General features: G+C 41.9%; 1 protein-coding gene across 1 annotated transcript in view; it reads left to right on the top strand.

Annotated features, from left to right (window-relative positions):
* The window catches only part of VSIG10 (V-set and immunoglobulin domain containing 10), a 188,114-nt gene that overhangs the window by 78,031 nt on the left and 95,527 nt on the right, over nucleotides 1-14,556 (top strand). Inside the window, exon 2 of the mRNA XM_053701681.1 lies at nucleotides 3,171-3,440. Coding sequence (XP_053557656.1) covers nucleotides 3,171-3,440 — 270 coding nt within the window. The remainder of the gene's footprint in view (nucleotides 1-3,170; nucleotides 3,441-14,556) is intronic.

The following is a 14,556-nucleotide window of genomic DNA, read 5'->3' on the forward strand; positions in this document are numbered from 1 at the left end:
GTAGAACTCCAACACTGGGGCAGACCCCAGCAGGGACTTCACTTGCACAAAATCTTCTTCCTGTGAAGGTCCCCAGACCCAGGCAACCTTTTTTTTTTTTTTTACAACTCTGTGATAAGGTGTAGTACTGTGGATAAATCTGGAAGGAACCTGCCCACATAATTCACAAGGCCCAATTTTTGTCTCAGCTTGTGTATATCAGAAGGACTTTTCATCTGCTCAATAGCAAGGATTTTATCAGGGTCCGGCTTGATGCCATCTCCATTGATGATATGCCCAGAGTAACATAACTCAGCCTTTCTAAAATTGCATTTCTCCTTATTTAGTTTCAGCCCGGACTCTCTAATGGTCTGCAGCACACAGCTCAAATGCTGATCATGTTCTTCCAATGTACACTAAAATATTGTCCATGACGACTGCCATGCCCTTGTGGTCCCTTAGGAGAGAACTCATCTCTCTTTGAAAGATTTCAGGAGCAGCAGATATCCTGAAGAGGAGTCTGCAGTAGCAAAACCAATCTACCGGTGTAATGAAGGTAATCAGTTTGCGGCACTTTGGATCTAGAGGTATCTGCCAGAAGCCACTGGAAGCATCCAGTGTAGAGAAGAACTTCACCCCAGCCAATTTCGGAGCTATGTCTTCAAGTGTCGGCAGCACATATCTCTCTCTCTCTTCACCATCTCATTCAGCCTTTTCAAGTCTATGCAGATGCGTACCTTCCCGCTTTTCATCGCAACAGGCACAATGGGGGCACACCAGTCAATTGCTTCAACAAATTCTATGAGGAGTGGTAATGCTGTACTGGACTACGTCGCCTTTAAGTGATATTCGGACTGTGTTGCAATTCAGTAGGCCCAATTCACCAAACATGTCTTCCGAAATCGCGTTCACTCTGGCGACCAGGCCCAAATCACGGGCTGCTTTTCTGCTCAATAGGCTGTTAACACACTGACCTCTAATCACATGTAACCACATGGTGAATTTCCTCTGCTTGTACTTGCAGCTAGCAAGAAATTTCCCCCGCACAATCAAAGCGGCCACCAGGACTATGAACTTTTGTTGTAACTTTCGCCAGCTGAGGCTGTCAAGGCAATTTTATGAATGCTGCTAGGGATATAACAGTGATGTCTAGTCTCGTGTCAATCTTGAAGGCAACTTTGGCTCCCACTACAGTAAGGGTAACCCGCCAATCTTAGTCTGAAGCACACCATTCAACAACAGACACTGCAAAGGACACTTCTTGACCCTCCTGGTCACTATCCACCTGCATCTCCTTAATGTATTCAGTTTTACACGTCACTTTAAAATAGCCCATTCGGTTACATTTTCTACATCTTTTATCTTTAGCAGGGCATATGACATTCTGATCATGGGTACGGTTACACCGCATGCAGCAAGCCTGCTGCGCCCATCCGCTTCTGGCCTATCTGTTGCCCTTGGTCTACTGCTCACACTGTGCCTTTCACCTGCAGCTCTCCTGCTGCACTTCATCCACAATACTCTCATACCTCAGATCAGCACTTTGCTTTTTCAAACCAGTTCACTCTGGCGGGCCATCCTAATACCCCCATCTAATGTTAATTCAGCCTCCAACTGTAGCTTCAGTGAGACCTCAGCATCTGCAATTCCTATGACTATTCTGTCTCTGGTGTTGCTAAAGAAGAGCAAATCAAACTCACAGAATTCAGCTATTTACAGGCTGTGCACAAATGACTCCACAGATTCTCCCACATGCTGAGCACGTTTGTGAAAACAAGTCCTCTCATGAATCACATTTCTTTTGGGCACAAAGTGAGCACTGAGTTTGTTCATAACTACTTCAAAGTCAAATTCTTCCCCTTCTTGGAAAGTAAAGGCATTGATTACTGGCTCCACGTCTTTACCAATAGAGTATAAAAGAGAATTAACTTATACTTCACCACTCTCCTTGTCCTTCTTGAAAGCAATCCTGGAGCATTGAATTTGCGGACACCATGTGGGCCAAGCTGCAGGCTGAGAGAAATCAAAAGGCTCAGGTGGGGTAAACTTCGACATCGTCATTGATCAGGAAACAGAAGCGCAGGCAAGTACTTCTGACACCATGTCATGAGATGCAGGCCACAGCATAGAAGGTACAATGCTATTTTATTGCAGAGCATAAAAGTATACAGCTTGCACAACACATCTAACTCAGTAGGTGCGACAGACAATATCGACCATAAGCCTCGCCCCATCCGGTGACATCACTTCCCACTCTCATCACAGTATGCTTAGAAGCTGCTGATTGGTGGCTGTACATATATGCCTCATTTTATTGGCTCACCCATATGCATTGCTGCTTCTTAAACAAATTATACCAAGAGAATGATGCAAATTAGATAATAGAAGTAAATTGGAAAGTTTTTTTTTTTAATTGTATTCTCTCTGAATCACAATATAATTTTTCTGGGGTTTAAGTTTGTCCAATGTACTGAAGCCCACATCTGCATTGAATTAAATATTACCCCTTTATCATGGCATGTAATCAGATCTTTTAATGCATATTCTTCATTAGATATCTTTGATCCAAATGATTTGGTCTTTCTGCCATGTTTACATACCTTGTTTTTAGTGTAAGGTAAAAAGCATTTCAATGTATTCCCTTCCAGATCTTTATCAATAAGGGTTTTTTCTTTATTATTCTAAAATAAGTTAGGGGCTAATATTGATTATGTACACAAATTTTGGACGGTTTCCCAATTTATTGCCCATAACATGTTTTTAAAAGGTGCCAGTGTTTATTTATAATTGTTTCTATAATGTGTTTATTTTCACTGTATTCTGTTATAAATGGATTGGAAAAGGTCTCAATCTAACAATTCTCTCTTTTTTTAGTAAGTCAACAGTTAATACACTCCAGCAGGTAAAATGGAGCATTGGGATCACGTTAAGGGGGAAAAAATTACTGTCCTTTTTAATGTTATGTTTTAAGTTACAAAAACATGTTACATTATGGTTATAATCCTTTTTATCATATCACAATTATTATTGGAAACCACAAGATTCCCTCAGGACCAGAGATATCAGGTCTTTTTTTTCTTTCTTTCTAAGAATGATGCTAACAACTGATACCATGTGACTTTCTGTCCTCAATAACTTTATTACAAAAAATGCAATCACAGGTAATTTATTCTGGTCTTTGTGTGTTGCAGCTGCTTTAACAGTGAAGATAGGAGAGGTGAATGGTACAATAGTTCTATCCTGTAGTAATGGGACTGTGAGAACAAAAAAAGTGGGATGGTTTAAAGATACCAGCACACAAACCGTTCTGGCTGTGGACAGTGACATCCCAACTGACAAACGGTGTGCAAGAGTTAATGAAAGCTCTCTCTCAATAACAAGCTTGAGGATAGAAGATCAAGGAAACTATACATGCACGGACGGTTCAGAATCAATCTCTACTGTACAGCTGCTTATTTCTAGTAAGTAAATATTATATCAAAATTTCTGAACTTGATGAGCCTATAAGACATTACACAAAACACGTTGAGATTGTTCTATAAAATGTTTAGTTATGAGTAGTAAAACAACTTTGCAACAAACCTTCATTATATGTTGCTAACTTTTTCTGTAATGGAAGTGCACATCTGTCTCTAACTGGCCTCAGCAGGCAGAAGAGTTAGGATCAACTAACCAAACAGTGGAGTTAGGGTCAACTCCAGTAACAAGTGCAGATTGCCTCCTCAAAATAAGGTGGATGGTGAGTGTATTTTAACTGAAGCAAACAATAACCGATATGTTTTTCTATAACGCGAAAACTGAAATGTCTTGTAATTACAAGATTTTTACTGCCCAGGGAAAAAGTAAATCTGATGAGAGAAGTGGAACGTTTTTTTTTTTTTTTAACCTGTAAAATGTGTGGGGGGGGAGAGGCAGGTCCCTACACTACAAAAATAGGTTTGGAAGGAGAGAGGGATGGGTCCCTACACTACAGAAACTTTATTATTGGTTGGAGGGGAGAAGATTAAAAACCTAGGTGATCATTTAGAGGGGTGGTGGGGAAGGTGAGGGGGATACTTACACTACAGTAAAATAAAAATATAAACACACTTTTAAAAAGCCCTACAATGGGTGCTGGCAGTCTGTCTGCCAGTACCTAAGATGGTGGTGACGAGGGGGGAGGGAAGATTTCTGTTTGGGAGGGACCAGGTAGGGATCAGGGGGTTAATAGCTAACTGATCCCTTCACTGTCAGAAAATTTCAGAAGTGTGGTGCACAGCTGCAATTAGCGGCCTTCTAATTACCAAAAACAAATAACAAAGCCATCATTTCTGGTATTTGTGAACAAAACTTTTTCAACCATTTGTGTTATGACTGCACAAGCGGTTTTATGCCAAATGATGGCATGAAATATAACAAAATTGCCCTAGTTCAGAGGTTTTCAAAGTCTTACACAGTGGGCCTCCCCTTTGGAAAAACTTTCAAGATGAGCCCCCCCCACAATGCATGCTATTAAATTTAAAGCACACACTGGTATAATATTGATTTGGCTGCAGCTGGAATGTATTATTAAGGGGGATATCAGTTGGAACCCTAATATATGAGCCAGACCTAACCCATGGGGCCCAGGATAAGCAATATATTGCTACATGACCTCATGTGTCACATGATGGGACTTTAACAGGGCTGCACACTTTGTTAAATTCCACGCCACTTCACTATGTGCTATTGATAAATAACCTTGACCATTGCAGCAACCAGGAGCAATGACTTCACATCTTCAACACTCCTTACACATCCACCCCTGTCTTTCTCTGTTAAAGCCTGCATGCTGTAGCACTCATTGTACTGCGCGTAGGAGAGGAAAGGTTGGACGTAAAAGGAGTAGTAGAAAGAAATGAAAATAAATCTTGGTTCTTAAATCAGTAATCCCCGCCAGTCACACAATGCTCCGGACTTCGGCACTGTGCTACTCGGCCAGGAAGAAAAAAAATCCTAGTAAAAGAAAAAACAAAAACCCATACTTCTGCTCCAACTTATGTGTTCTAGCGCCCCACAGTTTGTAAACTACAGAGGCTAGATCAATAGATTGTATATAGTTTTGGGAGTTCTATATAGATTTAGGGTTGATTTTGAGAATTTTGACAGTTCTGCTATACCAAAGAGTCACTAGACATAGCTGGGAAGGGGATACGGTCCCCGAAACATTACATTAAAGGCACGTTTTTTGAAAAGACCAGCGAGTGCAAGCCACCGTTTATTGATATTTTTTTCTGCATGCACCCTGGCAAGTTGTCCTATGAAGTGAGAATGCTCTCCATCTGTTAAATTATAAACTTGTAATACACAGTTAAACTTAATCTTATCTAAAAAGATGCCATCAAGCTGAGACAGGAATAGACAGGTACACAGACAGACACACCCACCCCTCACACACTGTACACACTCTCACACAAACATACACACAGATGCATACAAACACACATACACACAGATTCTTTAACATACTTTTAACACCTGCTCTGAATCCAACGACTAGCATGCAGAGGCCAGAGCCCACCCAGAACTCCCTCCTGACATGCTGCCTGTGATTCCAGTAGCGATGTCTTTATGGCTGCGCAGCTCCTACTTGTTGCATAGCCCAACTGATGACACGCAGAGGCAAGAGCCCATCCAGATCCCCTCCTGACATGCTGCCTCCAATTTCAGCAGCGGTGTACTTCAGGGCAGCGCAGCTCCTACTTTCTGCATGGCCACCCTGCTCAACCCACCACAGCCCTTCTGTCTCTATGAATGCCTGAGCACGGGTCACATAATTTAATATAAATGGAAATGTGTAATTTAAAGCCCACTCAGAATATATATCAATATATATATATATATATATATATATATATATATAATTTCATAGCTAAAATAAAGGCTCTATCTCTGTTTAAACGGAGTGATAGCAAAAATGCTAAAAAATTTACTTTCTTTTACAATATATGACGAATCCACGGATTTCATCCTTACTTGTGGGTTTTATCCTCCTGCTAACAGGAAGTGGCAAAGAGCACCACAGCAGAGCTGTATATATATAGCTCCTCCCTTCCCTCCACCTCCAGTCATTCTCTTTGCCTGTGTTAGTAATAGGAAGAGGTAAAGTGAGGTGTTAGTTTTAGATTCTTCAATCAAGATATTTTTTATTGTAAAATTGTACCGGTGAGTACTATTTTTCTCAGGGAGAAATCATCAGTCTGGATTCCTGAGAGGAATGAAGAGATCTTTTTTCTACCCTGGGCCTGAGATTGATGATCTTAGCAGATGTTACTAAGATCCATTCTGGTTCCCACAGAGTTTCTGAAGGTAGTGCAAGAAAAATCTTCAATGTGGAGACCGGTGTCATGCTACAAGCAGCATTGAGGTATGTTCAGTCTTTTATTTCTGAGGAGACTTGTTATATCAGAACTGGCTGACATTATTCCCTGCAAGGGAAAGGGTAAGCAGTAGACATATAGGAATTATGGGTTACTGTGTTTACTAGTGTATACATAAGGGTTACTACGTTTATGTAGCTCACTTGGGGCTTGACACTGGGAGAGGCAGCTGTGATATTTGCTATGTTTATTAAGGGGTAAACAATATGGCATAATGAATGTGTGCATAGGCACTTTTGGGGACCACATGGCTTTTTGAAACCGCTTCCCATGCGGTTATGGAGTTTGTTAATATGACGCCCATGGTGGACGGGGCCTGTTTCGCACGCTCAGACGCGCAGTTTCCTCTTCACTAGAAGGCAGCAGGCACTAGCTCCGGTGGGGCCTAAAGTAAAAGTATTCAATCACCGGCTCGTTGTTGAATCTTTCCTGAGTTCCCTGGGGGCTGGTACAGGGGCTATTATCATTGTTTAAAGTTTATTTACCAGATAAATTACTTTTTACAGGGTGATTTAGCTTTGCTCCATTAGTGCAATAATTTTTGGCAAATTGGAACTGCTTAGTATAATTTTTTAGTAATAAAAAAAATCGTTCTTGCTGCAGTACAGTAACATTGTTGCGCTTTTATTATTTAAAGGCGCAGTACATTTTTTTCTGAAAATGTTTTAATCAATTAAAAGGGTTAAAAACGACTATTGTGGCTATTGCTAGTCTGTTTAACATGTCTCAACTTGAGGAAACTCCTTGTTCTATGTGTTTAGAGGCCATTGTGGAAGCCCCTCTTACTTTGTGTACTTCTTGTACTGAAAGAGCCTTACAATGTAAAATGCATATTTTATGTAAAGAAAGTGTGCCTAAGGATGATTCTCATTCTGAAGAGAATCAGGATATGCCACCTAATTCTCCCCAAGTGTCGCAACCTTTAACACCCACCCAAGCGACGCTGGGTTCCTCAACCGCGTCTACTTCATTTACTCTGCAGAATATAGCTGCAGTTATGTCAACTACCCTTACAGAGGTATTATCTAAGTTACCAGGGTTACAGGGTAAACGCAGTAGGACAGGAATAAATGTGAATACTGAGTCCTCTGACGCTTTGTTGGTTATTTCCGATGTTCCCTCTCAGGGATCTGAGTTGGGGGTCAGGGAAATTTTGTCTCAGGGAGAACTTTCGGAACCGGGAAGTGTGTTACCTCAGACAGATTCGGACGTCATGTCCTTTAAATTTAAGCTAGAACACCTCCGCCTACTACTTCGGGAGGTCTTAGCGACTCTGGATTACTGTGACCCTATTATGGTACCACCAGAAAAATTGTGTAAAATGGACAAATATCTAGAAGTACCCATTTACACTGATGTTTTTCCGGTTCCTAAGAGAATCTATGAGATTATCAAGAAGGAGTGGGACAGACCGGGTATACCGTTCTCTCCTCCTACTTTTAAGAAAATGTATCCCATATCAGACACGATTCGGGACTCTTGGCAGACTGTCCCCAAGGTGGAGGGAGCTATATCTACCATGGCTAAGCGTACAACTATTCCTATTGAGGACAGCTGTGCTTTCAAAAACCCTATGGATAAGAAATTAGAGGGTCTTCTAAAGAAGTTATTCATTCATCAGGGTTTCCTTTTACAACCAACAGCCTGCATTGTTCCAGTTACTACTGCAGTGGCTTTCTGGTTTGATGCCTTAGAAGAGTCTCTTAAAATGGAGACTCCTTTAGAGGATTTTTTAGATAGAATTAAAGCTCTCAAGCTAGCTAATTCTTTTATCACAGATGCCGCCTTTCAAATTGCTAAGTTGGCGGCTAAGAATGCAGTATTTGCCATTTTAGCGCGTAGAGCGTTATGGTTAAAATAGTGGTCTGCTGGGGCGGAGCCTAGTAGGGCTCTGGGATAGTCGCATCTCTCTGGAGCTCCGTAAAGCTGGGTTAAAAGATATGTTATAACCCTAGATTACACCCTTAACAGAGTAGTTCCTTTGAGTCCTAAAGCTATGTAGAGCGGAGAAAAGTTCTGTGAAGGCTGGATTTTAAAGACTAGAGACATATCCTGAAATAAGCAAAAGTCAATGAGAAGCAGAGAAGCGTTAATTGGCGCCATCTTGTCTAGATCGCATATACACACAACTTTTACTTGTCTGCAGGCGATCGCCATATCTAACAGCAGAATAGAGAAGAGAGAGCACATCCTCCTAGTATCAGAATGGGGCAATTACTTTCTACAGCATATGCATGTCTAACCCTTTGAGTGATAGTTTCTGGGCATGGTGGATTGCTGAAGTCTGAGGGAGTAGATACTTATCGCCTCTGCAATGGAGTAACCTAAGAGCAGACTCTATTCCGCAATTCCTTCACCTTTGCTGCTCACGGAGCTATCGCTAACATGGATGCTCAGATATCTTATGACACTGTCGGATCCTGGCTTGTATGGCTAGAAGAGAAAATGTCCGCCCAGTTCGCTGATCTTGCTCAGTCTCTTAGGGATGCGGTCACTAGCCCTACCGATGACACTACGGCACTAGAGACAGAGGGGAGCCAGCAGTCTAACACCCAATCTACCTCTCCCTGGCTGCTTCCCACTCTAGACTTGACTAACAGGGATGACCAGATTGAGACTCCTGCCTTGGAAACCTGTGAGCAGCGCAGGGACAAGATCACCCTCGCATACGCGGAACAAAGAACCCCCGACCCACTCTCGTCTCCCAACCCTACTGTGGAGCCTCTGCTCCGTCTTCTGATAGATAACAAGAAGGCTGATTTGTTGGTTGCCTCTTACCTACTTTGGCTGATGGCCTCTATGCAGCTTCGGGGACTTGTGAGACTCCGACAATCAGCTGATGACCTCATTCATCTCGCCCACTGGCCCCCACGAACTGGTATCGGATGAGGCAGAGACAATCTATAATGCTATACCCGGAGCGGAGTTGGCGCCCTCCGGCCTGTTAACCCTAACTTGTCCTAGTGGTGAGCCATGAACTTGTTTGGTGATAGGGTTTACTGATGACTTTTCACTATAGTTTTGATCCTGCAGCCATGTTGGTAGCTGCCGTTGCAATTTCACATATGATAACTATTAGCTGACAGCGCATAGATCAACTCCAGTTATTTGCATTTATTTTTTATTTTTGTTAATATGATTATCTCACTCTCTTCATCTGTTCATAATTCCTATATGCTGTTACCTGTGTTACCCATGTGTGAACTGCTAGTTGTGTTATGTCACTTTTGAAATATATAGCAAGTTCCCTATTTTTGAGTCCTTTCAAACAATTCTTAGTATACAGCCCAGGCTAAAGTATTCCCTAGGTTGAGATACAGGTTGACTCAGTTTCATATGTGGTTCACTTGATGTTTGTATTATAGCAATTTACTACTATGCCTATCCCCTCACGCTCCCTTCCCAGCCTGTCCTGGACGACATATCTTTGGTCATGATGCGTACCCTATGAGAATGAAGTATAGTCTACTAGAGCCTCTACATATACTCGAGAGTTTAGCGTACTGCGCAATCTGCGGTGGCTGCCGTCTTAGTTAACACTATAGTAGTTACCAAGCTGTCTATTTTACAAGAGACATTTATCATGTAGGCATTAACGTTTGCGATATCAGAGTATAAGTGTCATATTCTGACTGTCTATATAAATACTTATAATAATAAGACTGGTGATACCCAAAAGTTAGCTCTGTGGAGAAATTACTGTTAAACTTATCCCCGTAAGTTTACATATAGTAACAGGTCTTATACGGGACCCCTTGTATATGGGCATATATTATGTATAGTAACGAGTTTAATGCAGGACCTTTAGCATATAGATTTAACTTGTGTGCAGTTATAAGCGTTGTATTGAGCTCTGCAGTATAAGGGTGTAGATTGAGTATAGCAAATGGACTAATACAGCGCCCCCAGTTTATGCTGGCAATGAGTCTAATATAGACATTTCTGGTCTCTGTTGAAATTTTTAGTACACGTATAACCCTTTAAGTAGGGCCTCCAAAATGATATCTGTCCCCACCAGTCCCACATATTGTTCTCAGACAGGTCACTTTTTTCCTTTTTCTTATCCTAAGCTCCTTGGGCACAGCGTTCCTGCTCATTTAATCTCTGGGATAAAGACTTTTAAGCTTTGCATGATTCTGTTGTTAAGTCTGTTTGAATTTCACTCGAATGTATATGCTCTCAAAAATGCCTACGACTAGAATGTTTCTAATCTCTCTGTAATTTTTTACATCTAATTCATATAGTGACACATTAGCAGATCAATGGCCAAGTCCCTAGAGCATAATCTCCTAACCCGTGTGGAAGTATACTAGATAGCCCTAACAGAGAAAGAACCTGACTGCCATATATCATATGGAACATTATCTATAACTTTTAAATAGAACCTAATATACTGATATATAAACGGGATTCTATGGAAATGCTGTGCCCTATGGATACACCTTATGTTGTTTATCACTATATTCTGAGTGAACCCTGTCCCTGCCTCTCGATTGAATATACAACAAATCGTTTCTTTGATGTATGCCCCTCTGTTTATAGAAAATAACCTTTGTTTACTCCCTCTACTTTCCGAACTTGACATTTTACAGAACTCCGCCCCTCATCCCCCCCCCTTATTTCACTGTGAGCGGCTCTCGCCCGCTGAACTTCCTTTCCCCCTCCCCGCTAACTTGGCCCAAAAGTGGCCAAATAAAATCTAACCCCCAATTGCCTCAAACGTTGTCCATTTTCCAGATTAAAATAACTATTCAAACAGCAATTTGGGGACCATTTCCATCATATAAAAAAAAGAGGTTACATTTCCATTACCATCTATCTCCACTCAGGTTATATTTGTCCAATAATTGTACTTTTGTTTGCTGGATTCTGGTTGTTAATTTCGTTGTTTATAATGCCAGTGAAATGAATACCTGACACTGTTCTTTATCATATAGATATGGTTCTGATTTTCTTCCAGAGATGTACAAATTTCATGCCCAGAATGGCTTTGTCTTTACCTCTCTGATATGTTTTGGGGTATATAATTACTGATATATCCTTATTGTCAATGGTTGAATATTTACTGTAATGTGCTTTATAACCTCAATAAAAATATATTTCAAAAAAAAAAAAAAAATAGTGGTCTGCTGATGTGTCATCTAAGTCAAAGCTCTTGGCTATTCCTTTCAAGGGTAAGACCCTATTCGGGCCTGAATTGAAGGAAATTATCTCTGACATTACTGGAGGTAAAGGTCACGCTCTACCTCAGGATAAGTCTGCTAAGATGAGGGGTAAACAAAATAATTTTCGTTCCTTTTGGAACTTTAAAGGAGTACCCTCTTCTTCCTCTTCCTCCACAAAGCAGGAAGGGAATTTTGCTCAGACAAAGTCCATCTGGAGACCCAACCAGGCATGGAACAAGGGTAAACAACCCAAGAATCCCGTTGCTGCTACCAAGACAGCATGAAGGGGCGGCCCCCTATCCGGGACCGGATCTAGTAGGGGGCAGATTTCTCTCTTTGCTCAGGCTTGGGCAAGAGATGTTCAGGACCCCTGGGCACTGGAAATTGTGACCCACGGGTATCAACTGGAATTCAAAGGATTTCTTCCAAGGGGGAGATTTCTTCTTTCACGATTGTCTGTAGACCAGATAAAAAGAGAGGCGTTCTTATGTTGTGTAAAAGACCTCTCTACTATGAGGGTAATTCGTCCCGTTCCAAGACTGGAACAGGGACAGGGGTTTTACTCAAATCTTTTCGTGGTTCCCAAAAAAGAGGGAACTTTCAGACCCATTTTAGATCTCAAGAATCTAAACAAGTTTCTCAGAGTCCCGTTGTTCAAGATGGAGTCTATTCAAACAATTTTACCAATGATCCAGGAGGGTCAATATATGACTACCGTGGACTTGAAGGATGCATACCTTCATATTCCTATTCACAAGGATCATCATCAGTACCTAAGGTTTACCTTCCTGGACAAACATTTTCAGTTTGTGGCTCTTCCCTTCGGGTTGGCCACAGCACCCAGAATCTTCACAAAGGTTCTAGGGTCCCTTCTGGCGGTTCTCAGGCCACGGGGCATAGTAGTGGTGCCTTATCTGGACGATATCTTGATTCAGGCGTCGACTTATCATCTAACAAAGTCTCATACAGACAGTATTGTCCTTTCTGAGAACTCACGGTTGGAAGGTGAATCAAGAAAAGAGTTCACTAATTCCACAGACAAAGGTTCCCTTCTGATTCCACAGACAAAGGTTCCCTGATAGATTCTATAGCAATGAAGATTTTTCTGACGGAGGTCAGAAAGTCAAAAATTCTAAATACTTGTCGAGCCCTTCAGTCCAATTCTCGGCCGTCAGTGGATCAGTGTATGGAGGTAATTGGATTGATGGTGGCGGCAATGGACATCATTCCATTTGCTCGCTTTCATCTCAGACCACTGCAACTGTGCATGCTCGAACAGTGGAATGGGGACTATACAAATGTATCTCCTCCGATAAATCTAGATCAAGAAACCAGAAACTCTCTTCTTTGGTGGTTGTCGCCGGATCATCTGTCCCAGCGAACGTGTTTCCGCAGACCCTCATGGGTGATAGTGACAACGGATGCCAGTCTACTGGGCTGGGGTGCAGTCTGGAATTCCCTGAAGGCTCAGGGTGTATGGACTCAGTTGGAGTCTCTACTTCCAATCAATATTCTGGAATTGAGAGCAATATTCAATGCGCTTCAGGCATGGCCTCCGCTGGCTTCGGCCAAATTAATCAGATTCCAGTCGGACAATATCACGACTGTGGCTTACATCAATCATCAGGGAGGAACGAGGAGTTCCTTAGCAATGACAGAAGTATCCAAGATAATTTGATGGGCAGAGACCCACTCTTGTTATCTGTCAACAATCTACATCCCAGGAGTGGACAACTGGGAAGCAGACTATTTAAGCCGCCAGGCTTTTCATCCAAAGGAAGTGGGAACTCCATCCGGAGGTTTTTGCCTCACTGATTCTCCGATGGGGCAGACCAGAATTGGATCTGATGGCGTCTCGACAGAATGCCAAGCTCCCAAGATACGGATCCAGGTCGAGGGTTCCTTAGGCCGAACTAGTAGATGCTTTGGTCGTTCAACCTAGCTTATGTGTTTCCACCATTTCCTCTCCTTCCCCGGGTGATTGCTCGGATCAAACAGGAGAGAGCTTCGGTAATTCTAATCGCGCCTGTGTGGCCACGCAGGACTTGGTATGCAGATCAAGTGGACATGTCCTCTCTGCCGCCGTGGAAACTTCCATTGAGACAGGACCTTCTCATTCAAGGTCCTTTCCAACATCCAAATCTAATTTCTCTGCAGCTGACTGCTTGGAGATTGAACGCTTGATTTTATCTAAGCGGGGATTCTCTGATGCGGTCATTGATACTTTGATTCAGGCACGTAAGCCTGTCACTAGAAAGATCTATCATAAGATATGGCGTAAATATCTTTTTTGGTGTGAATCCAAGGGCTACTAATGGAGTAAGGTTAGGATTCCGAAGATTCTGTCTTTTCTCCAAGAAGGATTGGAGAAAGGGTTATCAGCTAGTTCCTTAAAGGGACAGATCTCTGCTTTGTCAATTTTACTACACAAACGTTTGGCAGATGTTCCAGACGTTCAGTCTTTTTGTCAGGCTTTAACCAGAATTAAGCCTGTGTTTAGACCAATTGCTCCACCCTGGAGTCTGAATTTAGTTCTTAATGTTCTTCAAGGGGTTCCGTTTGAACCTATGCATTCCATAGATATTAAGCTGTTATCTTGGAAAGTTTTGTTTTTGGTTGCTATTTCTTCTGCTTGTAGAGTTTCTGAGCTTTCAGCGTTACAATGTGATTCACCTTATCTTATCTTCCATTCTGATAAGGTGGTTTTACGTACCAAACCTGGTTTCCTTCCTAAGGTTGTTTCTAATAAGAATATTGATCAAGAAATCGTTGTTCCTTCATTATGTCCTAATCCTTCTTCTAAGAAGGAGCGTAAGTTGCATAACCTGGACGTGGTCCGTGCCTTGAAGTTTTACTTGCAGGCGACTAAGGATTTCCGTCAATCATCTTCATTGTTTATTCTGGAAAGCGTAGGGGTCAGAAAGCTATGGCTACCTCTCTTTCTTTTTGGCTGAGGAGTATCATCCGTCTTGCGTATGAGACTGCTGGACAGCAGCCTCTTGAAAGAATTACGG

This window comes from Bombina bombina, chromosome 2, assembly GCF_027579735.1.
Source record: "Bombina bombina isolate aBomBom1 chromosome 2, aBomBom1.pri, whole genome shotgun sequence".
Lineage (NCBI taxonomy): Eukaryota > Metazoa > Chordata > Amphibia > Anura > Bombinatoridae > Bombina > Bombina bombina.